Source organism: Rhinatrema bivittatum, chromosome 6, assembly GCF_901001135.1.
Source record: "Rhinatrema bivittatum chromosome 6, aRhiBiv1.1, whole genome shotgun sequence".
Classification (NCBI taxonomy): domain Eukaryota; kingdom Metazoa; phylum Chordata; class Amphibia; order Gymnophiona; family Rhinatrematidae; genus Rhinatrema; species Rhinatrema bivittatum.
In genome coordinates, this window is record NC_042620.1 from 206,129,260 (window position 1) to 206,156,453 (window position 27,194).

Sequence of the window (27,194 nt, forward strand, 5' to 3'; positions counted from 1 at the left end):
TCTCTTCAGAGTAGTTTCCATTTACTATTACATGCTGTATCCTGTCAGTCAACCAATTTGTAGTCCACTCCACCATTTTGGTCCAGAGTCCCAAGCTTCTCATTTTATTCATGAGCCTCCTATACAGGACTGTATCAAAAGCTTTGCTGAAATCCAATCACATCTATCAATCTTCCTCAATCCAATTCTCTAGTCACCCAATTAAAAAAATCAGATTTGTATGACAGGACCTTCCCCTGGTAAATCCATGATGTCTCAGGTCCAGCAACCCACCGGATTGTAAATAGTTCACTATCCTTTCCTTCAGCAGCATCTACATTAATTTTCCCACTACAGAGGTGAATCTAACTGGCCTGTAGTTTCCAGCCTCCTCTCTGCTATCACTCTTGTGAAGCAGGACCATCACAGCTCTTCTCCAGTCACATGGCACCTCTCCCATTTCCAGGGATTTATTGAATAGGTCCTTCAGCAGACCCACCAGCACATCTCTGAGCTCGCTTAGTATCATGGGATATATCTCATCCAGCCCCATGGCCTTGTCCACTTTCAAGTTTCCTAGCTCTTCCTATACATTTTCTTCTGTAAACAGAGTTTTGTTTCCCACCCCTATCTTCGGTCTTCTCAACCAGCAATGGTCTTCTCCAGGGTTTTCTTTTGTGAATACCGAACTGAAATATTTATTTAATATTTGTCATTTCTTTGTCTCTCTCCATACACTGCTCCTTGTCATCTTTCAAGTTCACTATTCCAATTTGGGCCTCCCTTCTTTCTCTGATATATCTGAAAAATGTTTTGTCACCTCGCTTTACCTCTTTGGCAATCCTTTCCTCTACCTGACCTTTTGCTTTCTTGAATTCTTTCATCATCTCACTCAGTTTCACCAGGTATTCTTCTCTGTGTTCCTCTTTTTGGGATCCTATGTACTTCTTGAATGCTATTCTTTTTGCCTTTATTATTTCAGTCACCTCCTTTGAGAACCAGATCGGTTTCTTTTTCTTCTTACTTTTGTTTACTTTTCTAGCATATAGGGGGTCATTTTCCAAGGACTTACCGCGGGTGATAATTCCGCAAATCGCGCTAACAGCCGTTAATGCGATTTGTGAATGCAAATTTTTAATTTTGTATTCAGGGGGTGGAGTTGGGGTGGAGCATATGTAAAGTAGGAAAGAGTTATCGTGTGCAGCGAAACAGCCGCAGTGTTAGCGCAGCTCCTAACGTGGCCAACAGCTACACCTCTTTCATTTGCGGTACATTGTGCGCTAGAAGCCGGTAAAGGTTTAGTGTGGTTCATGATGTTTCCAGACAGCCTGTTTCAGTATGCTGCAGACTGGGGGGGGGGGGGGGGGGGGGGGGGGGGGGGGGGGGGAGGGAGAGGGAGAGGGAGAGGGAGAGGGAGAGGGAGAGGGAGAGAGAGCCTGCCTTGCTATAGTGCCTCCTCCCTAGATATTTGTATCCCTATGTGAGGCCCACCTAGTAACTCGAGGTGAGGTTTAGGTATGAGTGTAGGGGGTTGGGGGCCACTTTGACATTCAACATGAGACGTACGAACAGGTCTCTTGTGAAGATCTGATGACCTACGGAGTGAGGAAACTCACTCCAAGATGAGATTTGGGCAATGTTCTCTCCACCCAGCTTGATGTTACCCAGGTAGAGAGTCCATCAAGCTAGGTGGAGAGAACATTGCCCAAATCTCATCTTGGAGTGAGTTTCCTCACTCCATAGGTCATCAAATCTTCACAAGAGACCACTGTTCTGTTCGTACGTCTCATGTTGAATGTCAAAGTGGCCCCCAACCCCCTACACTCATACCTAAATCCCACCTCGAGTTACTAGGTGGGCCTCCCATAGGGATACAAATACCTGTCTAGGGAGGAGGCACTATAGCAAGTCTCTCTCTCTCTCTCTCTCTCTCTCTCCATACTGAAACAGGCTGTCTGGAAACACCATGATATATACTGGCAATGTAGCCCAAATTGGGTTAATAGCACAGCTTGCACTAAGAGCATGTTGCAATACACATGCATATTAGCATAGGGTACACCCCTTTTTGGTATCACATGCGATACCAATGCAATATTGGAAAATGAGGTCCATAATTTGTTGCCTTTGTAATAGCTCCTTTTAATTTGACCCACTGTTGTTCCATCTTGCCCATTTTCTCCCAGTCTTCTGGTTCTTCCTCCAAGAACATCCCCATTTTGACAAAGTCTCTATTTTTGAAATTCAAAACTCAGGATTTCAGGTGACTTCTCTGTATCTTATTTGCAATATCAAACCATACAGACTGAGGATCACTGTTGCTCAGGTGGACACCTATGTAGACATTAGAGACATTATCCACATTTGGAAGCATTAGTTCGAGTATCACACCCTCCCCCTCATGGGTTTCATTACCGTTTGTTTGAGCAGAGCCCCTTGAAGCACATCCACTCTCTCTCTACTTCTTGTAGATTCCGTAGAAAGGATACTCCGATCTGCAAACATGATTCGCCCACACTGACTGTTCATTAGATATGCAGTCCTATCTGTAGCACAGACAACATTCATGCCCCTCCTTCAACTACATATTACGACAGATGTGGTGACAAAGTTTCTTGTCCTGCCATGATGTCCATGTATCAAGAAAGAGTCCCCTGTATGAGTAACATGTTTGAGTGTGATCCTCAGAATGGTATTCTGCTGAATATGTATGGGACGGAATAAGTCATTGTGTGTAGCATTATAAACAAAGGGCAAAAGAAGGGATCAATTGCATCAGTGGCAATGGAATGCTTTACTGGTTGTGGGGCCAAGCAAATCAACTGAGCTCTGCCCCCAGTTCAGTCCCCAGCTCCACCCCCAGCTTTTACTGCTAATTTTTTACTTTACACTTAGAGTTAATGTTATTTATTTATGCATTTAAATGATTTATAGGCCACACAGCATCCATAGCTTGAGGAGACATAAAACATTCATAAATAAAACAAAAACAAACAAAATGAAACACTCCTTATTCCTTCCTTCACTATTTATCAACATGGAGATTACAGAGCCACTTCTTTAGAATTTAGAGCTAACTTATCATATAACTAAATATTAGGTATAGTGGATTCAGGAAATGCCTGCAAAAACAAACAGATCTTCAGATTCTTGCAAAAGAGCTTAGAGCATGTAGTTAATTTCAAGTGAGCTGGGAGTGTGTTCCTAAAAATTGGAGCTGCAACAGAAAAAGCCCTCTCTAGTGTCTACAAGGCGCGTCAACCATGGTGAAGGGATATCAAGAAGGCTAGCCTGTGACACCCGTAGTGTCCATCTAGGGTTATATATTTGTAACATGGCATTAGTCATCTGAAAGCCTTCCCACCAGAGACTTAGCCCACCCCCACCCACAACCACTGGACCTCCATGATCCCACAACATTATTCCAAACCAATGCTCGCAGGCAAAGACAATTTCACAAGCTGGAGGCTCCACTACTAAAAGGCGCCCCCTTATGCCCTTTAAATCTCAATGATCTCTCATTCTCGATTTCATTTATAAATGTAACATAAGTAACTCATAACGGTCTCTGTAATTTTCTCAGTTTCCCTATCAATTCGTCTTCTCACTCTTCTATTAACTTTATTATCAAGCTCAAGCTAAATTAAGTTTCAATGTGTAAGTTTATCTTCAACTAAGTTATCGTGTTTAAATCCTCAAGCAACCAAGTTTCTATGGCACTTTGTAAAAATTAGTTCCTTGTTAATTTTTCTAAATTTTCCTAAGTTTTTCTAAGTTATACTGTAAAAATAAGCAGCCCATGTCTTATTTGCTTTTCAGTTTTATGTAAACCGATGTAATATCTCGATTGAATGTCGGTATATAAAAACAAACAAACAAACAAACAAGTTAAGTCCATGTCAAAGTGTAATTATTTAAAAGTCTGTGGTCAACATGGCCAATTTATACTTAGTACACCATTCTATAGGCAATCAGTGGAAACCATATAAAAAAAAATCGGCATTATATGATCTTTCACTTTTGCACCTGTCTGAATACAAGCAGCTACATTCTGAATAATCTGAAGAGCCCTTAAAACAGAGAGTGGCATCCCAATGTAGATGGAATTACAATAATTGAGACTGAGAAAAGCAGTGTCTGCAGAACAGTATGAAAGCTAGCTGGATTTAATAAAAGGTTTTAGTCTCGGTAATAGATGTGATTTAAAATGCAATTTTAAAAATGCTGATTTGACAACTAATTTTATATGAGAATGCAACAGTCTTGAATCTAGGATTACCCCAAGACTTCTAACAAGTTAGAAATGTGATGACCTTCAAAGTCAAAGATAGTAGGCTCACTCCTAGGTAAGGACCATTGCAAAATGATAATCTTGGTCTTTTGCAGATTTAGCACAAGTTTATTATGAGACAGCCACTGTATTACTGATGAAAGGCAAATAGATACCAAATTAAACATCGCTGTCCATGTAGACATTACAAGGACAAAAAAACTGCATATTGTCCGCATAAAAACCAATAAGCACTAAGACCAGAAAGCAGTCCACAGAATGGGGCTGTCATTCTCTCTTACATACATTCTTCATGCAAATCATATAGTATAATTATTAATTCCAGACCAACCAATGCTAGACAACAAGACATAGTGTAAAGGAGAAAATCACAAAAACAGCATTATTAATAGAAGTGTCAGTACTAAGTAACTATTCTGTGTTATGTAGGAGAGAGAGAAAATCATCAAGTACCAAGAGATGTAATCAAAGAGCAAGACAATGTGGCCTAAAGGTACAGAAACCGTTCTAATTGTGCACCGCTCATTTGATTACAAAATTTCCAAGCTCACCGTGATACCTTTCCTGTATGTATTATACTGTATAATGTTCAGAAAGAAGCTGTTTGGCACAATACAAGTATTTAAGAAGAGCACTAGCAGCAAGTTTGAGAGACTGAGATCATACCCAACATATCCTGGCTTTAGAGTGAGTTCATTCTTGTCATTATATGAGCAAGACAAACCCACTATAAAGCCTGTACCTCCAGTTCTGTAATTATGGTATATACTCAGTATCCAAGGTCCACCCTCCTCCTCCCACCCCCAAGGAGGCAGAGCAGGATATTTACCCATACACTCACCATATAGAAAAAAATATTCAAATTCTGATGTTATCTAAGTAACAGCTTTACAATTATAAATGTGCTCTAGGGCAAATAAAGATTACACCGGATACAGCCCTGTAATGAGTTTATTAAGCACAGGAGACTCCCTCTTACTGTATAAAGATTGCATTTGTTATTAAAATCTAGTTGAAGCACAAACAAACACTCATAGACAAGAAACTCTGTAGGACTCTTACAAGCAGTAGATCAGACAGGTATAATACACAAGTACATCAAAAGTGCAAAAATAATATGCAAATATTTTTCTAATTTCCCACATGGACCTTGAGTTAGGACACAATAACTCTGAATGTGGTGCCATTCTTTAAAAAAAAAGAAAAAAACCAGTATGTTTCTCCCTTTAGTGTGCTAATGTGAATGGATCAAACAAGGGGAATCAGAGTTACACTGGGGGGCATTTATAGATGGCTACAAATGTTTGAGCTCCAGAAGCCCATTGATTTTTTTCCTTATTTTATTTTTTTTACCTATGGTGAGGAAAAGGAAAGAAAGCCAAGGAATACCCTGCAGCCCCATTGGAAACCTCTAAGAACATAAGAACATAAGAAATTGCCATGCTGGGTCAGACCAAGGGTCCATCAAGCCCAGCATCCTGTTTCCAACAGAGGCCAAACCAGGCCACAAGAACCTGGCAAGTACCCAAACACCAAGAAGATCCCAAGCTACTGATGCAATTAATAGCAGTGGCTATTCCCTAAGTAAATTTGATTAATAGCCATTAATGGACTTCTCCTCCAAGAACTTATCCAAACCTTTTTTGAACCCAGCTACACTAACTGCAAAAACCACATCTTCTGGCAACAAATTCCAGAGCTTTATTGTGCTTTGAGTGAAAAAGAATTTTCTCTGATTAGTCTTAAACTTCATGAAATGCCCCCTAATCATTCTATTATTTGAAAGTGTAAATAACCAATTCACATCTACTCATTCAAGACCTCTCATGATCTTAAAGACCTCTATCATATCCCCCCTCAGCCATCTCTTCTCCAAGCTGAACAGCCCTAACCTCTTCAGCCTTTCCTCATAGGGGAGCTGTTCCATCTCCTTTATCATTTTGGTTGCCCTTCTCTGTACCTTCTCCATCGCAACTATATCTTTTTTTGAGATGCGGCGACCAGAATTGTACACAGTATTCAAGGTGCGGTCTCACTATGGAGTGATATAGAGGTATTATGACATTTTCCATTTTATTAACCATTCCCTTCCATTCCTTCCATTCCATTCCATGTGTGATGGTAAATGGAACTCTCTCTGAAGAGAGAGCGGTTTTAAGCGGTGTACCGCAGGGATCGGTGTTGGGACCGGTCCTTTTCAATATCTTTGTGAGCGACATTGCGGAAGGGATAGAAGGTAAGGTATGTCTTTTTGCGGATGACACTAAGATCTGCAACAGAGTGGACACGCCGGAAGGAGTGGAGAGAATGAGACGGGATTTAAGGAAGATGGAAGAGTGGTCGAAGACATGGCAGCTGACATTCAATGCCAAGAAGTGCAAAGTCATGCATATGGGGAGTGGAAATCCGAATGAACTGTATTCGATGGGGGGAGAAAGGCTGATGTGCACGGAGCAGGAGAGAGACCTTGGGGTGATGGTGTCTAATGATCTGAAGTCGGCGAAACAATGTGACAAGGCAATAGCTAAAGCCAGAAGAATGCTGGGCTGCATAGAGAGAGGAATATCGAGTAAGAAAAGGGAAGTGATTATCCCCTTGTACAGGTCCTTGGTGAGACCTCACCTGGAGTATTGTGTTCAGTTCTGGAGACCGTATCTCCGAAGAGACAGAGACAAGATGGAGGCGGTCCAGAGAAGGGTGACCAAAAAGGTGGAAGGTCTTCATCAAATGACTTATGAGGAGAGATTGAAGAATCTAAATATGTACACCCTGGAGGAAAGGAGGAGCAGAGGTGATATGATACAGACTTTCAGATACTTGAAAGGTTTTAATGATCCAATGACAACGACAAACCTTTTCCATAGGAAAAAAATCAGCAGAACCAGGGGTCACGATTTGAAGCTCCAGGGAGGAAGATTCAGAACCAATGTCAGGAAGTATTTCTTCACGGAGAGGGTGGTGGATGCCTGGAATGCCCTTCCGAAGGAAGTGGTGAAGACCAGAACTGTGAAGGACTTCAAAGGGGCGTGGGATAAACACTGTGGATCCATAAAATCAAGAGGCCGTCAATAAAGAGTGGGTGGCTCGCCAGAATGACGGCTACTGCCTGGAGATAATACCCTTATTCAATAAACATACACATGGTTACTGTGACTCCAACATCACTCTAAGCTACAACAGCAAGAGGAAATGTGGAAAAAGGATTCGCACTCACAAAGTGGGGAGTAGCTGGCTTGTTACGGTGGTTACTACCCCAAACCAAATAAGCCTGATACTTCACTTTCAATGCATATCCAGCATAGCTCTCTGCTTCAACGGTAGGGGAGAAGAAAAACTGATACTTCACGCATAGCTCTCTGCTTCAACGGCAGGGGAGAAGAAAACTGATACTTCACGCATATCCAGCATAGCTCTCTGCTTCAACGGCAGGGGAGAAGAAAAACTGATACTTCACGCATATCCAGCATAGCTCTCTGCTTCAACGGCAGGGGAGAAGAAAAAAGGATTCGCACTCACAAAGCGGGGAGTAGCTGGCTTGTTACGGCGGTTACTACCCCAAACCAAATAAGCCTGATACTTCACTTTCAATGCATATCCTGCTTCAACCGCAGGGGAGAAGAAAAACTGATACTTCACGCATATCCAGCATAGCTCTCTGCTTCAACGGCAGGGGAGAAGAAAAAACTGATACTACACGCATATCCAGCATAGCTCCCTGCTTCAACGGCAGGGGAGAAGAAAAACAACCAATAAGGGCTGAATAACACAGTCTGGGTAAAACAAATAAACATGGGTGTAGCTTGCTTATTGCGGCGGTTACTACCCCTACTACCCCTAACTAATCAAGCTTGATATTTCACTTGGTTGCAGCTCCATCACTGCTCTCTACATTCATGGTGGGGGTGGAAGAGAAATAGAACCAAAGAGCTAAGAGAAACAGATAAGTATGAGAAAAAAATGTGAAGCTTGCTGGGCAGACTGGATGGGCCGTTTGATCTTCTTCTGCCGTCATTTCTATGTTTCTATGTTTCCTGCAGCGAACCCAATGGACTCCTTCACAACAGGTCCATCAATCGCTTCTAGAGAGTTGCCGCTGAGCCCAAGGGAAGAAGGGAAGAACTGGTGCCCTTGTCCCCACTAAGCATCACGGTTTCACTGAGCTCAGACAAGACAGCTCTTCCCTTGGGTCTCATGGCTGCTCATGCTTTCCAAGCTCTGTTCACATAGTCACCAGATGATGGCGTTGCAGGGGCTGTGGTGAGCACGGGGGCAGCAAATGAAGAAGCAATGCTGGAGACTTTGGCTGGTGATCCTGACAGTGAATCAGGTCAGTCATAAGAACATAAGATATGCCATACTGAGTCAGACCAAGGATCCATCAAGCCCAGTATCCTGTTTCCAACATTGGCCAATCCAAGACACAAGTACCTGGCAAGTATCCAAACATTAAATACATCTCAAGCTACTAGTCCTTACTGATTAATAGCAGTGACTGGATTTTTTCTCTAGGAACTTATCCAAACCTTTCTTAAACCCAGCTACACTAGCTGCCTTTACCACATCCTCTGGCTTGGAATTCCAGAGCTTAATTGTGCACGGAGTGAAAAATAATTGTTTACGATTTGTTTAAACATGCTACTTGCTAACTTCATGGAGAGCCCCCTAGTCCTTGTATTATCCAAAAGAGTAAATAACCAATTCACATTTACACATTCAAGTCCTTTCTGATATTGTAAACCTCTATCATATCCCCCTCAGCTGCATCTTCTCCAAGCTGAAGAGCCTTAACCTCTTTAGCCTTTCCTCATAGGGGAACCATTCCATTCCATTTATCATTTTGGTCACCCTTCTCTGTATTTTCTTAGTGGATATTTTAAAAATTCCTCAACAATCAAGCCCTCTGGTAGTTAGGGCTTACTACCTTCTGCCATTGAAGAAGAAAAACAAAACAATGTAATCTCCTTGTACTGAAACTTCTTTGATTTCTGAAAATAGCCTTGATTTGGAGTCGTCAGATAAGGAAGTGGCAAGATGTACTACTCTGATTCTTACTTTAGCCCTGGACCCATATAGAGATTAGTTATTAAAACTTTTCTTTAAGCATCATGATGAACTTTTTCTTCAGTTGAAAGTTAGAGCTCTTCCTGATGTGGCTAAGCTACCTAAAGAAAGAGGAAACAGGTTTTTTTTTTATTTTTAGGGCCTAGAATTCTTCAATCGGGAGCATCCTTTTTCTTCAAATTCTCATGCAAATGCCTTGTTAAGTCGAATGATTTGTCTTTTTTTTTTTTTTAACCTAAGCAATCATCATTGTTGGTTGAATGATAACCCTGCACAGCAAGGTCAATTTTAGGCTAAAGAATAGGTATTCCTGCAGCTGTCTGGATGCACTATGCTTTCATTTATTTAATGTGTCTAGTTTCTTTTTGTACTTTGATTAGTATGTACAATATATACTTTTTCCTGTGGGCTACAGTACTGTGATCTCCTTTATTTATTTATTTTATTTAGCATTTTTTATATACCGAGGTATAGCAGAGTTGCCTTCACTCCGGTTTACATACAGAACAACGTGTTACATTGAACGATGTTTGAAATTTAAAAATATCAAAAATTTACAATGATGAGCAAAGACATAACAAGGAGAATGAGTATAACAGTGAACTTCAATTCAGAGCTGTCTAAATTATATGTTTTCTTTTTTGCTGTTAACGCTCATATATATTTGATTTATGTGGCTCCCTAACGTGCCCCTCAAGGTTTATATTCTTGAAGTTGTATTATTGAAATTAATAAGAAAGGGGGAGTAATGCATTTAACGAACTCCCAAGGATAGCCAGCAGCCTCTGTGATGAGCAGCAGAGGAGCGGTGTATGCCCACCAAGCCAGCTAGGGCCTCTCTGTAGTCTGCACAAAGCACTGCTGAGTGCTGAGGAAAGGCTGAGAGCAGACATAGGGAAAGAAGAAGAGGTGATAGGACCTCAGCATCCCATGTGGAACAAACTGCAACCAGTTCAGCTTTAATCAGTTTTCTGCACCCAATTCTACCCAGCATATGGGAAAGGAAAGCAGGCCATCTGTATATTACCATAAGACGCACTACTCAGCCTAGCGCTGCAGCCCCACAACCCTCTCTCTAATCCCTACTTGCATCAATCACTCCGAGGGTATTTTGGGAACCAGAGCCTACGATGTCCTTGAAGGAAGAGGGAAAAATACAGATGGCCCAGAGACTCTTCCTGCTGCAGCCCTGCATGGACCCCCCTCAGGAGCCTGTAGGAAGTATCCCAGGAGCAGAGATCAGGGCTTTGCACTCATGGCTGCTCGAGAAGGGGAGCCAGCTCCTGGCAGCATCCCTTCAGATACGCTCCTCCTGCTGAGAACTTGCACAGCTTGCACTGCATCTGCAGGAGGCTTCAGACTAGGCAGCATAAGATATGCACAGCGGCAGAAGCAACTTCTGGGAGGGTGACAGAAAATGTGGTGTGGCTCAGGTAACACATACCAATCCGACACCTATGAGTTGCATCGCACATATCAAGGGAGAGCGGGCCATGTCCTCCCCTCCCCGGGCGTTGGGCTGTGGGAGGGCACTGACTAGCCTGGGTTTCACCACCAGTAACCAATGCTCCTGATGCTCAGGTTGTGTGCACATATCAGAGAAATCTAATTCCCTTCCCTTCTGTTCCCTGCAGGCTGCCTGGCAGTGGATAAAGACAGGTGTGGAAAGAATGGATCAGGTAACAGAATAATTCTTCCTTTCTTTTCTCTGTTCTATTCACTCCAAACGCACCCCCTCTGCTCCTGTTTTCTACAGGACAGGAGGGGAGGGAGAGCAACAGGAAAAGAGGAGCAGAGCTGTTCCTTCCCTTTTCTGTTGAGTCTGCCCAGACCTCACCCTCACCACCTCCCTTCTTGATCTCTGCACAGGAGCAGGAGAGGCTGGAGAAAAAAAAGCAGATGTCTGTTCTCTGTTGAGTGAGATTCTTTGTGCTAATCCTGTATCCCATGCCTAGCCAAGAGGAGAGTGCTGGGATCAGGGAAAGGGGTAGGGGGAATTGGCTGGAGTCAGGGAAGAGACGGGAGTTATCCAAGTAGTGGGGAAGATAGAGAGGTAACTGAACTGCAGACCAAACCCTGTTCTAATTTAAACAGTAACAGTTCTAGTAACTCTGGAAGCCCAACTCCAGCTGGATGGCTCTCTTACTTCCAGCTGCTGACTGTCAGGGGCAATGGGGATTGAACCTCTGGCTCTTCAAGTTCAGAGATCCTGCAGTGAAGCCACAAGCACTCTAAATTGCCAAGAACCCAGCAATGAAGCAAAGTTAGGGTGACCCATATCCAGCTGCTCCCTATGGGACTAGCATTAGGTGGGTCCCAAATAGAGGGCTATACATACTGAACGCTAGTCTTTGCAGTCCACCCAGAATTTGCTTCATGATATCCTGTTGCCTGGCTGTTTTTGCTGCATTTCCTGGTTCCTGCTCTGGTTCTGTCTTCGGCCACACTTCTGGTTCCTGCTCCAGTCCTAGTCCTTGACTACATCCTGGTTTCTGCGCCGGTCCTGCTCTTCGTGACCTTCCTGGTTTCTGCTTCCGTCTAGGAAGTCCTGGCGGCTGCCTGCACTCAAAGGCTCAACCTGTGAGGAACGGCGTCTGTCTCATGCAGAAGACTCAAGCAAGTGTCTCCAGACCACTTGACCTCTTTAAGGTAGCCCCCTTTGCCATCCCCACCAGAGTGGGCTGTGACCCTGCCTTCCAACTGACTCCTTCTGACAGACACTTTTTAACTGACAATGTATTCAGACAACAGCAGCAGTGACATCAGCTGCTTCTGGCTGAAATGAATCCCTTCAGTGCCAGCTACTGGTGATTGTGGAACACTGCCACCTACTGTCCAGGAGGAGTTTCAAATGACAAAACAATAAGATTTACCATGAAACTCCTGTTTTGCCACATCTCTCTATAAAGGAGACCCTGGACTGCGGCCTATTTGGACCTCTGGTTGGGTTTCAGCAGTCCATTGTCAGAACAGTTCTATTCAACCTTTCTGGAGAGTCTGTCTGCATTTCCATGTTCATTGCCTTTCTTGTACATTTGCAATGACAAACTTCAGCACAACAATTTTCCATTTACTCCTGAGATTATTTTCAGCCAGACCCAGGGATTATGATCCGTGTAACAGGGGAGTCTCATCCATACAGATATGGCTGCAGCTTTTTGAAAGCCCACACTGTGGATCCATAAAGTCTAGAGGATGTGAATGAATGTGGAAAAAAGGATTTGCATTCACAAAAAAGCAGAGAGTAGCTTGCTTGTTACGGCGGTTACTACCCCAAACCAAATAAGCCTGATACTTCACTTTCAATGCATATCCAGCATAGCTCTCTGCTTCAACGGCAAGGGAGTAAAACTGATACTTTATGCATATCCAGCATAGCTATCTGCTTTAACGGCAGGGGAGAAAGACTGATGCTTCACACATATCCAGCATAGCTCTCTGCTTCAACGGCAGGGGGAAAAACTGATACTTTATGCATATCCAGCATAGCTCTCTGCTTTAACGGCAGGGGAGAAAGACTGATGCTTCACACATATCCAGCATAACTCTCTGCTTCAACGGCAGGGGGGATGAAGAAAAGTGGATCTATATACAGACAACAACCAAAAAGGAATGAATTACATAGTCTGGGAAAACAAATAAGCATGGGTGTAGCTTGCTTATTGCGACAGTTACTACCCTTAACTAATTAAGCTAAATATTTCACATAGATGCAGTTCCAACACTGCTCTCTGCATTAATGGTGGAGGTGAAAGGGAAATAGAACAAAAAAGGTTACTAAGAGCCAAGAGTAACAGATAAGTATGAGAAAAAATGTGCATAGCTTGCTGGACAGACTGGATGGGCCATTTGGTCTTCTTCTACCGTCATTTCTATGTTTCTATTAAAGCCAGGCATTTTTTCTCTATAGTGGAACAGGCCAGCTCTCTGTCCAGAAGTTTGCAGCTTAGATAAAGCAGACGAGTACCTTATTGTGTATTATCCACTTGACTTAATACAGCCCCAGTGCCGTAAATTAAGACATCAGTCCACATGACAAATCTTTGCTAATAGTCTTCTTACAGCCAGTACTGGAGCCACAGGTAATGCAGTCTTTAGAGTTTGAAAGGCTGCTTCACAGAATGTCAGTCAGGTATGGAAAGGGAAGCTGTTTGTGAGTGTGTGTAAGAGAGACAGACAGAGAGAGAAGAAAAAGCCGTGAATCTGTATGAGGTCGATATTCAGCGAGCCGGAAAGCAAACAAACTTCTCGCTGCATCTATTTGCGTAAAGTTATCTGGCTACATAAAGTAATCCGGCTTTGTGTGGCTGGATAACTTGCTACTTAACCATATAACTTCAAAAGATATCTGGTTAAGTAGCATTGTTTAGGAAAAAAAAAAAAGATGTAGTGCAACACTGGAAGCTCCAGGAGCGGGTAATCGCATACCTCACTCCCAGCTGGGGGGTTTCGTTATCTGGGTGATGTGGAAGTCCAGGAGATGGGGGTGGGGGGTGCAGGAGGAAGCCACTTAAAATATTGAATAGAACCAGAGAAAGTGGTGGGAGTCCCAACTTGAGGACCCCATGACATTTTTTTTTTTATTACATTTAGGAGGGGATTGTGGGGGTAGGGCCAATCTCAGCCTTCTGTGAAATTTGTTTTGGGGGGGGTGGGGAGAATAAGATTATCTACCTGGTTAAGCAGCAAGTTCTCCAGGCACACAAGGCTGGATACCTTTAGACCTGTTCTGAAGCAAGTCATCCAGCTATCTGACAGGGTCATTCACCAAACTGCATTATGGAATTAATGCCCATGATATTCATCGCAATGTGTGGTGCAAATGCAAATTTATTCAAAGGGGTGAGATTAGTGAAAATCAGGACCATTATCACACTGTGCAATACAATTCTGTTTCAGGCATTTTAAGAGAGAGAGCGAAAGTGAGAGAGAGAGAGAATGAACCTCTGGAGTAGCCCCCATAGTAGTCAAGTATTTATTCTTCTATAAGAGGGTCAGCAAGTAAGTCGAGGTGAGGATTTGGTGGTGGTGTAGGGTTTTGGGGCCAGTTTTACATGTAGAGTGAGACATACGAACAGCACAGTAGACCTCAGTGAAGATCTGATGTCATTTGGAGTGAGGAAAGTCTCACAAAGATGAGATTTCTACAATGATCTCTCGCCCTAGCTTGATGGACTCTCTACCAGGGCACTATCAAGCTAGGGCGAGAGAACACTGAAGTAATCTCATCTTTGTGAGACTTTCCTCACTCCAAATGACATCAAATCCCCTACTGTGCTGTTCGTATGACTCATTCTGCATGTAAAACTAGCCCCAAAACCCTACAGCACCATCAGAACCTCACCTCGAGTTACTAGCTGGCCCTCCTATAGTGATATAAATAGTTAACTACTATGACAGCTTTACAGCCTCACTCTTCCTCTCCCTCTCCGTGCAATTGAAGATTCATCTCTATTGAGCTTTCTTCTGTCATTACCCAATATCCCACCTCTCTACTACCATCCCTTTTGAACTTTCAACTGCATGCCACAATTTCTCCCTCCAGCAGCTGCTCAAAAATGGGACCTCATTCCCCTGAATGGTTCTCACTGTCAATGTGACCTTTTTTTTTTTTACTGCTGTCCATTAGACATGATGTGTAGCTGCACAGCCCACCTATACCAGCATATCCCCTTTACATTAAAGAGTGGACAATACAATATAATGCAGCCACAGTGATACTTAAAAGCCTAGGGAAAAAAGAAAAAATTCAGATAATATTTTTTCTACTTTTTTATTTTTCCAAAGATCAGACATGGAATACACCTAAAGTTCCCTTTGATGTTTGCATCATTGTGATTTTCTGTGATTTTAGATATTGCTAGAAGAAGAATAGAGCACTGGATTCTTGGTGCCAGAGACCCAAGTCATGCCACTGTAAGTGACATATTTGGGATGATATGGATAGCATGTCTTGCCTGAAAGCTAAATATTCCTGCACCCATAAGCTGGCTAAAAGATGCTCTATAAATCTCTTGAAAATCAACTTTTGTTGTGTAGACCACACTGGAGGCTTACTGCCAAAATATTTGAAGTATGTTTTATGCTCCACAATATGTGAATCCAAAATTGTGTGTCTTGGCAAATGAAAAAGACTGTGGAGACAGAAGCTTGAACAGGAAACTGAAACCTTCAGGTGTGTCTCAGAGAAAACTGATCATGGGCCAATACATCAGGGGAGCCCTAGTAGGTAAGTGTGAATTTAATGGAAGTTGTATCCCTTTGTTTGGACTAGTTCCTGGAAGAAAAGTCTATAAACAATTATTAGCCAGGTGACTTGGGAAAGCTACCTCTTATCTCTGAAAGAGTGAGCAACAAGAAATGGATCTATTCTTTTGGATCTGCTGGGTACTTCCTAATTACCTGGATTTGCCACAATTGGAAAGAGAACACTGAGTTTGATGGAGCTTGCTCTGACCCAGAAGTGCACATCTTATGTTTGCTAATTTTAATATGAGATGCTGTGGATCCATAAAGTCTAGAGGATGTGAATGAAGAGAAGAGGCATGGGGGTGGCTTGTGGGAATGACAGCTACTACCTGGAGATTAATACCCTTATTCAATAAACATACACATGATTAATGCCACTCCAACATTGCTGTATGCTTCAACGGCAAGAGGAAATGTGGAAAAAAGGATTTGCATTCACAAAAAAGCGGAGTAGTAGCTTGCTTGTTGTGGCAGTTACTACCCCAAACCAGATAAGCCTGATACTTCACTTTCAATGCATATCCAGCATAGCTCTCTGCTTCAATGGCAGGGGATGAAGAAAAGAGGATTTATATTCAGACAACAACCAACAAGGACTGAAATACATAGTCTGGGTAAACAAATAAGCATGGGTGTAGCTTGCTTGTTACGCAGGTTACTACCCCGAATCAATTAAGCCCAATACTTCACTTGGAATATATATCCAGCGCAGCTCACTGCTTCAATGGCAGGGGGAATGAAGAAAAGAGGATGTATATTCAGACAACCAACAAGGACTGAATTTCACAGGCTGGGTAAACAAATAAGCGTGGGAGTAGCTTGCTTATTGCAGCAGTTACTACCCCTAACCAATTAAGCTAGATACTTCACTTAGATGCAGCTCCAGCACTGCTCTCTACATCAATGGCGGGGGTGGAAGGTAAATAGAACCAAAAAGTTACTAATAAGGGCCAAGAGTAACAGATAAGTATGCGAAAAAAAACAAGTGTGAAAGCTTGCTGGGCAGACTGGATGGGCCGTTTGGTCTTCTTCTGCCATCATTTCTATGTTTCTATGATATTTGTGCAGTTCGTAACATGCTTGTGGTGTTCTTGTCTTTAGATCCTAAAATGTTGCAGGCTAGCTCCGTCATTTAGGGCAGATGAGCCATCCAGCTACTCTTCCTGAGTTAGGTTGTTCTATCCAGGGCTGTTCTGAGCTCTCAGGGCGTTTTATCCTAAAAAGGGTGGAGTAGAAAGTGAAGCTTCAGAGAAGTAAGAATCAATCAAATGTTTGTGAAGGGAATGTTCCTCCTCGATATGCTGGGCTGCTGCTGCTAAGGGAGTGTGGCTCAAGTGAACTCTGCAATGTGTACAAGAATCTTTTTGCCTATTTTTCAAAGAAAAAAAGCTTAAGAGATCATTGTTCGATTGTGTGTGTATATACCTCAATAACTTTTGGGTTTCGTGTCCTATTCGCACCAAATCTGCAGGACATGTCGGGGATATCAGAGGATTCTGGCAGGGGTATTTTTTTATCCACATATACTGTATGTATGTATGCATGCAAGCATGCACTCATATCCTGGAAATTAGGCTCTATTAGTTCTGCATGTAACTTCCTGTTTTATTTTTCAGATTTTACCAGTAGCACAAAGTGCAAAATCCCCACAAGTCAATTTGCTTTCGTATATTAAAAATGGTGCATCTTTTGCCCATGGAGGTAAATTCCTGCAAGTGCTGGAAGGCAAAAAGAATCCACAAAATACACCATAATACTTTTTTATGATTCAAGAAAGTTTCACAATGTATTTTGCACAATTTCTGTAGAATTTGTTTCCTTTCAGAATTGGCAAGAATTCAAAGTGTGGACTGACCATAGGATTTTTTTTTACAAAAAACTTTTGCCCCAGTTTATTACCCTCTAATCCCAATTCTGCTTTAATTAATTACTGGCTATAACCACTTTTTTGTTGTGCTTGAGAAAGTGTTGTCAGTTAATATAAGCAAAATCCATTTTACAGTAAAACTGAACATACAAGCACTCATTACCTAAAACTGGTTCTACTGTGAAATGTATTTCTTTGGGGGGATCTGGTCCATCCAGCACTTTTTAATCCAGTGAAAAATGATAAGCAGCAACTAAAATTGTTTTATTTTGCATTTTCAATTTGACTGTAGATCATATTAGCCTGCCATAACTAAATTCAGATCAAAGAAATAAATGACTCATTGAAAATAGTTGGCTATAGATGATATTTTTGTTTGTCAACTTCAATGGTGCAGAGTTTTAACGTTACCTGAGAAAACTGGATTCTTTGCAAGTGACAATGTTTTTTATCACATCAACATAAGAATTATTCAAAAAGGATTGTTGCATGTGAACTTTCAAGACCACATAGGAAGATGGGGGGGGGGGGGGGGGACGGACTATGTGCAGCCATTATCCTAAATGAGAGATACATCATCTCTACCCAACTACATCATTGGTTTTTTACTATTAAATAATATCATTGCACTATGGTCCACAGAGGAAAAGATTCCGTGAAAAATAATCGATTCAGAATCAATAAATAAAAAATTCCTATCCGTGAAGACAATGCCCCCGCTTAATGAATGATGTCTTGCCCCATCAAAACACTGGGAAAACAGGAGGCTTCAGAAATTGTTCAGGATGGAAACATCAAAGATTGCTAGACGGATGTTCCACTGTTTATACCTGGATAATCAGGGAATACTGCATCTCACCACAGCAGCTTTAAGCAATCCTGTGCTTAGTTGGGGGGAGGTGAGAGAAGAAGAAAAAAAGATTTCTGACATTTGTTTCTTTTTCATCATAAATATCCATCTTTTTAAAAAGCATTTGTCTTAATCAAAGCTTCAAGTTACTGCATATTTCTGTGATGACTAGAGGGCAGGAAAGCAAAAAGACACAAAGAAACGGCAGCGTAGTAGTTACAGAAAAACACATCACTTAGAAATGAACGTGAAAGAAACACTCCCAAAATCAAAAAGAAAACCAACTTCGGTAGTGAATTCTTTGAGAAATCAACTTTGACATCTGATCTGCGCCCTGGTTGTTTAAGCAAAGTGTGGCCACTTATCAGCACAACTCTGTAGACTTCATCGCAGGGGAGCCAGGGTCACCAAATACCTCTACCAAGTGTGGTAAGAGCTTAGGGTAGTTGTCAAGCTGGCAGAGCTGGATTTTCATAGGAAGAGAATACAGAAAAGGCCCCAAATATTTAATTCATGGGATTCAATTCTAAGCATCTCAAACTCTTCTGCAAAAAAAAAAAAAAAAGTGAAACACAATTGAGGGCCCAAATAACTGTATTAATCCATGTTTTATCGCCATCAAAAATCATATGTATGGGTTGGCCCAGTGTCTCAGTAGCAGTACTGAATGCCTCCATATGTAAGGTCCCGGGTTCAATCCCTAAACCGGGTTTTCTGAACCCTAGATAGCCAGGACTGGGGATGCTGTGGTGGATGCATCATTCCCAGCCCCTGGGAGTAATCATGCTCATCAATAAAGGGTAACCCTTGGGTGACCAGATTTAGAAGAAGGCTCCCAGCTTCAAGAACCTTACTGCAATCACCAGGCTAGGGAGGAAGGATCTCTTAAATTAGAGGGAAATTCCTGCAAATGAAGGCTCATGGCACCATGATCCCAGCACTGCTTCCAATTAAACTGGAAGAAATTGGAGAAAAGAGGAACTACTGGCCAAAAAAAAAAAAAATCATCATACACATGTGTATGTGGAAAACACTATTTTGATAAGTATTTCTCCCTTTATTACAAAAGTTCCATTTTTGAAAAATAAAGATGAATGTTTGTTTTAATGCACTGGGGCCGGCATTTTGTACTGCCACTGCTGTGCTACACTGTTTCCATGCACAAATAAAGGTAAGAATTTTTCTGTAAAATAAATTGATTTTATATACAGCATATTTTTTCTATATATATGTTTATATATGCTTTAAGGTTGTTCATATGTTTAATTACATGTAGCACTGTTTTTAAAATATTTTTCTTACAACTATAAATTAAAATTATCCCATCCTCCTCCAGATCCGGTTAAAGCAATATGAGAAGAAATAAATAAGGGCTGCGGATGGTAATGAGCAGCATTTCTTTCACATAGGAGACCCACAGGATGAGCACGAAGGAAGCTGTATAAAAGAAAGGACTACACATGTTTTGAAATATTTTCCTAGCCACCTATCTTCAACAACCTTCCCTGGAAGCAGTGCAGGGGTTCCAGTGCTGTGTCTGGTCACCCTGGACATGGCTGAAATGTAAAATGACCCCTAACAAGAAATGTCCAATTCTATGCCCTAAAGGCAAAGCTTACAATCGCCTAACTCCTTACATAAGTCCATCTAACAGAGGAATTTTATTCCATAACAGCCTATCAATTGCAAAGCCACCACAGTTTATATAAGATGCCTCACACCCATCTACCATCTCCTTCCCTAAAAAAAAGCCCCACACAATCTGCTCCATGTTTTACTCTAAAATGTACCATGCTATCATTAAATACACTCTATGTTCTATCACTTCCAGTTTCTGTTAGCTGATTGCTATGCCACTGCTGAAATTACAAGCCCCACATCAATTATCCTGACTTCCTTTTTAGCATGATTTTAATGTTACTTTTGTGTATTTATGCAATTTTTTTTGGTGAAAATATTAAAAAAACAAACAAAATCAACTATTTAAAAGTAGCTCATGAAAAACATCAGATGTCTTAAGTTTGCAAAATATATTTGCTTACTTTAGGTTATGAAAAGATATGTTTTATTTTATACATGATTTTCATTTTTCTCAGTTTGGAAGTTCACTTGTATTGGAACTGCAACAATTCAGGATGTAAACATTATTTAGAGAAAATACAAACTACTTACAGCAAATATTGCTGAAAGTAAATAACTTTTAGCCATTTCTTTCTTCTGACATTTAGAAGTTTAAAGCAAACTTTGTGCTATAGAATCTTGCTCAGAAAGGAAGATGGGATTTTCCTTTGAACACATATTTAAAGACTAGAAACAGAAGTGAAATATGGGAAACTAATTTCTCCTTCCAAATCTAATACAATTTATTTTACTACACAACCTACACAAATAATGAATTTTATCTCATATTACAAAATATATTGTTCTCCAATCAAGGAAAAATACACATTCATATTTGTTTCTATAATATGTCTTTTTTGGAAATAAAAAGGGTTTCAAAATATATGCTCTGCAGTGACTCTCAGCTCTTTTGTTTTTCGTTATATCTAGAAATATACAAATAGATCTCAAATAAATTGTCATGATTTCACCAATCATGTATCTGGATTCATTTGAGATGGCTCGATGTTTTTGAACTTCCTGCAGGTTTACATTTTTATTTCAAGTAGAAGAAACAGTTCAAGAAATATAAAAGTAGGTAACTATTGTACAACTTTTGAGTCTATGAACCTAGACAAATACTTATAATTTGGTTGCCCTTTTCTACCAAAAATGTAATAATTTCAACAACAAAAATGAAGACCTTTAAAACTGGGAAACCAGTAGGAAAAGAAACAGGATTTGGGACATCCTGATTTCAGAGATCTGGTTTTATTTCAATAAGAACAAACAGCTTATGAAGTAAAAAGATGGATAGCTCACCAGCTAAAAACTTTACTGCCAATAGTGAAATAAATGAATATGTATTTGTAACATTTTTTACTTCCAAAACATATGGTTACAGTGATTTATAGAATTTAAAATAAAAAACAAAAGTAGAGAGTTCATGTTAATTTCTTGCCTTTTTAGTAATGATTCTCTGTCAGTTTAGGATTTTTCCTGCAAATACCGATAGAAGGTCATTGTAAGGTGAAAAAGATTGCTTTTAAAACTCTAGTTGCAAATAACTTATTTATTTTATATATAGCTATAGATAGGTAGATAATACACACACAAATAGATTTCATTCTGTTATGAAATCACTTTTTTAGTATTGAAATTTTGGGCTGGAAAAACAAAATTTTGTTATAATAAGATGAATGCTATCCTGTTTATGGTAAATCTGATTTTCAAATGTTTTTTAGTTTACTTTGCTACGAACAAGTTGGTGAATGTAAGCTAGGTAAACAATAAAACCATATATGGAGTCTCCAGTATATCAAATCACCACCAATGCTGACCACTGGTAACTGGGAAAACTACAAGACTGATCTGCTCTTCTTAAGGTTACATCTGATTCTTTCTAAATTCATTCTTACTTCTGAGAATTAAATACCAATCAAATCAATTGTCATTTAATCATATTTTTGTTATGTGCAAAAACAAACAGAAGAGTAAGCAACATCTCAATATTTTAGCTGTACACTGAAACCTTGCCTACCCCAACAAGGTTTACTGGACCCATATACACAAGAAGGATTCATAGGCAAACATTTGCACACATTACATCTTTGTTTCAAAAATTTTTTAAATATGTATTTTCAGTTTACAGGAAATAGAAATAAGCTTGCCAATAACATAATATAGTGTGATCCCTACCTCCCCCAGTCAAAAAGTATGAAAAAACATCAACCATAGTCAAAGCATTTGTAAAAAAAAAATCTAAATCAAGTATTTTTTCACATTTAAATACAAATCTGTATAAATTAAAACTAGCTACCAAGGGAATTCTTGCTGCTCTGCTTTTTCCTCTAATCTACTTCAAAGTTTTTAGAAATATTTTAAGCTAAGCCTGGAATTACATATGAAAATGTACCCAGTAGAGGGACATTGTCATTTACTCTCCGGAGGGAGAGATGCAAATTTTGAAGGAGTGAGAAAATATCTATCTGTATATATATATAAAAAAACAGAATATATGATAGTTAGTTCTACATCTATCTATGATTCTGTTTTATTTCCAAGAACTTTAAGCAGAAAATACATATTCAAATGCTAGTTTCTCTGTGCAAATTAATTCTTTCCATAATAGAATCAGTCTTACAATGGTTTGGGCTTTGTTAATTTTTTATTTTAGCAAAAGAAATTGCACAGGTTGTTACTCCATATTCCAGACAGCATACATTATAAGGACCACTGACTATCTGAATTAAAAACAAACAAGCTCATTTTCAACAGAAAAGCTACATTTAATGAGCTGAATTTTAGTAGCTATGAAAATATTCAATTCTTCAGGCAAAAGAAGATGAAATAGCAAGTACCCAAATACTCACAGTATATGCTTGATCAGGCACATTTTTCTAAAAAGTAGAAATAGTAATTCCTCAGCTCCTGTTTTTAAAGTGTAAAACTTATTTTGGCAAGATTTTATTTTACACCTGATATATAGTGCAGATTATAGACAGGGCCATAGAATCAGGAAGAGTAATGTTGGTGGTCTTCCTGTGAGAAAAATGGCCCTTTTTTCATGGTCTTCCACAAAGTCCAAAAGAGCCAAACCACTGAAAGAATGTTACTAGTATTCTAATATATAATAGCCTTTATTTTCATATAACAACATATAACAAGGGTTCCAGTCAATGACAATCAGTGATGTCACCTGCCTGCAGTACATTATCCATACCTGAGATCACACACATACAGTAGTCACCAACCATTAGTCATTTCCTATCAAGGAGCCAGCCATACAGATGGAAGTGATAGTGAGAAGGTAGGAAATGCAGATAGCTTAATAAATCTGGATTGTATTTAAAAAGTATGATCAGACTTGTGAAGGACTGATAAAACAGCAGTAGTAAAATTGATTTTTCACAAGTAAACTCATGGGTTGGAAAGATTCTTGACCTTAAACTAACACCTTGAAGCTGAAAGTTACAGTGACCCAGAGAAAAGTTTCCCATTCCATTAATATCTTTACATACCTATCAAATAACATCGAGAGTGGTACGTAAAACAAATGCTATACATTTTTCCTTGACACATACACATACTAAACTTTTCATATATTGAGCTTCAGTTTCCAGCCCTTCTCTAAGATACAACAAAAGATACATAATAAATATACATTGTTTGTGTGACATCTCCCTTATTCTCTTGAAACAGACAGGAAATAAACCATGTGCCATTTTGTCCAAAATACATTTCTCTTGGATTTTTACACTGAAATTACATAAGGGCCCGAACAATATGAAATTTAAAACATATTACAAAATACAAGGTTGAAGAGAAAAAAAGGCAAACCTACAGATTTTTCTAATCACAAACAAATGAATACATAGAAACAGCAGAATATGAAAACAAAACATTTTTCCTTCATTTTGGATATTGTATGCTGTTACATCATTTGTGGATTCTATTTTTACTCTATGAAATTTATACCCTGAGTTTCTGTACTTATCAGAAAGATGCATTTTATTTTGCTCATTTATACAGCAATGTAGAAATAACACGTAACTAATCAATAACATGTACATTCTTCAACAACCTGCATCCATGCACATTTTGGTTTGGCATCCTAGCGAGGACAATATAAGCATAACTCTCTTCCATGATCAAAACCAATCTGTAATGAATATACCTCCCTAACTCTTCCAACATGCAATGATCCCTGTAAACAACTGAGTTTCTAAGTCAAAAACATAATTCTAGTATGTAATACAAATAAATAACACTGCAAAACACTCTGCTGGTTTCTAAGGTTATAAACATGTGTGTTTGTTTTCAAACAGAGGTTACTTAACTAGCAAAATAGGAGTGTTTACACTCCTAATTAAAATAATTACAACCAAAGGAAATAAAATAAGGTTGAAATAGACCCAGGCTTTATCTTAATGCTTGAAACAAGAGAACTGAAATGGTCACCTCCAAGTTTTATAGTTTTGCTATCTCTGGAGCTACAAAACCATCCAAATATGACAACCAAGCAAGGTATAAGAACAGCACTTTATGCAAATCGAAGTTTAACATACAGAATATGCTTCAAGAATACATCTCTGAGCAGATAGCTCACAAAAATCACCCCAAAAGAAGTAAACACGCTGAAACATTCCCCTTCTTTATAAAGTTGTGCTTACATGCACTACCGTGTAAGGCACATTGCAGTGTGGGTGAAGGCGGCTTCTAGTTGGTTAAAAAATGTTCAAAACGTATTTTGCAAGCGTCTGTTCAGCACAGCATCAACAGAGTACAGTAGCTACGCACAGAGCTGGAACTTTAACTCATCAACCTTGTAGGCTCTAACGCTGCTTGCAAGAAAAATTCATCAGCAAATAATTCATTCTCCACAGCCGGGAAAATAGAATAAAGATAGCCATTTGAATAGTTAGGTTTAGTTAGTCTTTCTATTAAATTTTACTAAATTAGTGTCTTGTAGTTTTTGACAAGGGAAATGTTACAGCTTCGTAAACAAGGTGAAAGCTCATTAAGAATATGACAAAGATTTCTAACCTAAAGCATCAACACATCAGAGATTGAAAATGAAAGAATGTGAGTGTGTGTATGTGTGTGTGTGAGAGAGAGAGAGAGCGTGTGCGTGCTAATTTCTGCGAGATCTTTTCAATGAAAGTGACCAAACAGGTACTACAACCAGATCTTTAACTTAGCAGACCAAGCAGAAACTTGCCAAACCATTACAGGCGCAGTGAAAACAACTAATAATTTTATGAAGCCATGACTCAAGTTCGCAGCAGCAGCAACCTCCCCCCATGAAAAACAAGGAAATTAAAACGTATTTACCTTAGCTTTTTAGGAACTGAATAATCAACTTCCATGACTTTTCCATGTAATTCCACTTTACCTTCAAAAAAAATTTAAGAACTCAAAATCTTTACAAGAACTCCCTTTCTTACAAAAACTACGTTTCGGGTGAAACCCTATGCAAAAAAAAAAAAAAAATTGCACAGCTCAGTGAAACTGAGCAAAAGCATTGCCCCGCCACCCCCTCCTCTAACTTTGCAATAAGTGAATCACAGAAAGGGAAAATCCTAGGGGGCAGAGGTTTGTAAGCCAGAGCGTAGAAGTGCTGGGATATCAATCAGAAATAGGCACGGTTAAAACAGAGCGATTACAAAAAAAAAAAAAAAAAAAAAATCAGCGCCAAACTGGCAAGATGAGCTCATCTGAAACTCAAAATGAAGGACTGGGGCAGCCATGCTTCCGTCCCCACCTCCCACCCCGAAGCAAACCCATAAAGATGGTTGTGCATGAAGAGCTGGAATAGTTTTGTAGATGCAGAGGAGCTCAGGCAGACTCCGACTCCCAGGAACCCCCGTTTCTTTCCTCTTCCCCTCTTCTGATCTCCTTGCCTTAACACTTCCTCGAGTGGCTTGGCGGCCCAGGTTGCGCCCCTAAGGGCTAGGGCAAGGTCCTCACTCCTGGCCCCGGCTCCCCCCCCCCCCCCCCCCCCCCTGCTCGTCACTGGACAGCAGTGGCCTGGTGCAGCCCGGGAGCCGGAGTCTCTCCCGTCTGCCTGGCGTGCGCTCGGGGGGCCCCCCCAGCTCCCTCTTCCACCGCTCGTAGCTCCGTTTCCAGGAGGAGTTGCGACAAGGCACCTCGTAGAAAGCTGCCCGAGGCTAGGGCGAGGGATCGGGGGCTGAGAGCGGTCAGGCTCGGGGCCCGGGAGCGGCCGAATAAAATCGGATAAAAAAATCAAAGAAAAATTCAACAACAACAGCAACATAAAAAAAAAAAAACACCACCCCAACAACCGAGTGCTGCAGAAAAGCGAGGAAGGGACCCCCCCCCGGTGGCGCCAACAGCAGCCCTGGCGGTGCCCCGCCAGGGCTTCTGCTTCTCGCCGGCTCGCAAGGGTGCGCAGAGCGCCCCGGGACCCCCCTCCCCTCCCCCGGACCCCTCGGAATGTCTGCCGGCTGCCCCGTGCCCGCTCCGGGCACCGCGTGCCACTTGCCCCCCCCCCCCCCGGCGGCGGGAGGGGGCAAGTGTCCTCCCCTCCGCCACCGGACGAAGATTCCCCTCCTCGGCTCCGACTCCCTATCCCTCCTCTCCGGGACCATCCCGGTGGCGGATCGCTTCGCGGGGGGAAAGAGGGGAGGGGGGGGGGGGAGGTTTCCTTACCGGAGAGGGTTTCGATGGCCCGAATGGCCCAATTCTGGTCCGGGTAATCCACAAAGGCATAGCCGGACTTGAGCAGGACCTGGCCGGCCACTGGCAGTTTCCTGTCCCCGAAGAGCTGCTTAAGCTCATCGGCCGTCACCGAGGGGCTCAGGTTGCCGATGTACAGTTTGTTCATGATCAGCTTTTTCATTGATATACCATCCGCCACCTCCCCCCCCCTCCCCCTCCCCCTCCCCTAAAAATATACCAAAGTTAAAAAAAAAATAATAATTTAATTTAAAAAGTCACCCACACTCACCCCCACCAAAACTCAACAGCCAGCACCCCCTCCTTTAAAAAAAAAGTCAGCAAGAGAGAGGGAGGGGCTCAAAATACTGAAAAAAAAAATGCGAATTGGAGGAAGAGGGGGTTTGGGGACAGCGGGCAGAGGCGCGGTGTACCCGGGATCCCCGCCCCGAAGACCTGCGCGCCGCGGACACCCCACGATGCCCTGCTTCACCCACAGGGCAGAGAAACGCACACGCCAGCTGCGGCCGGGGCTCGGAGCGGACGCTTCTCCCGCCCCCTTTCGTTCCAGCTTTTTTTTTTTTTATTCTAAGCACCGCCTCTAAATAAAACCAGCCTTA

General features: G+C 41.1%; 1 protein-coding gene across 2 annotated transcripts in view; it reads right to left on the reverse strand.

Moving 5' to 3' along the window:
* Positions 1-26,799, reverse strand: part of IGF2BP2 (insulin like growth factor 2 mRNA binding protein 2) — a 340,693-nt gene extending 313,894 nt beyond the window's left edge. The window contains exons 1-2 of one of the 2 annotated variants that reach the window (XM_029606479.1): positions 26,569-26,799; positions 25,231-25,291 (exon numbers count right to left, since the gene is read on the reverse strand). In XM_029606479.1, the coding sequence (XP_029462339.1) occupies positions 25,231-25,291; positions 26,569-26,758 (251 nt within the window). In that variant the 5' untranslated portion in view covers positions 26,759-26,799. The remainder of the gene's footprint in view (positions 1-25,230; positions 25,292-26,568) is intronic. The other variant, XM_029606480.1, reaches the window with a different exon arrangement.
* Between the last annotated feature and the right edge of the window lie 395 nt (positions 26,800-27,194).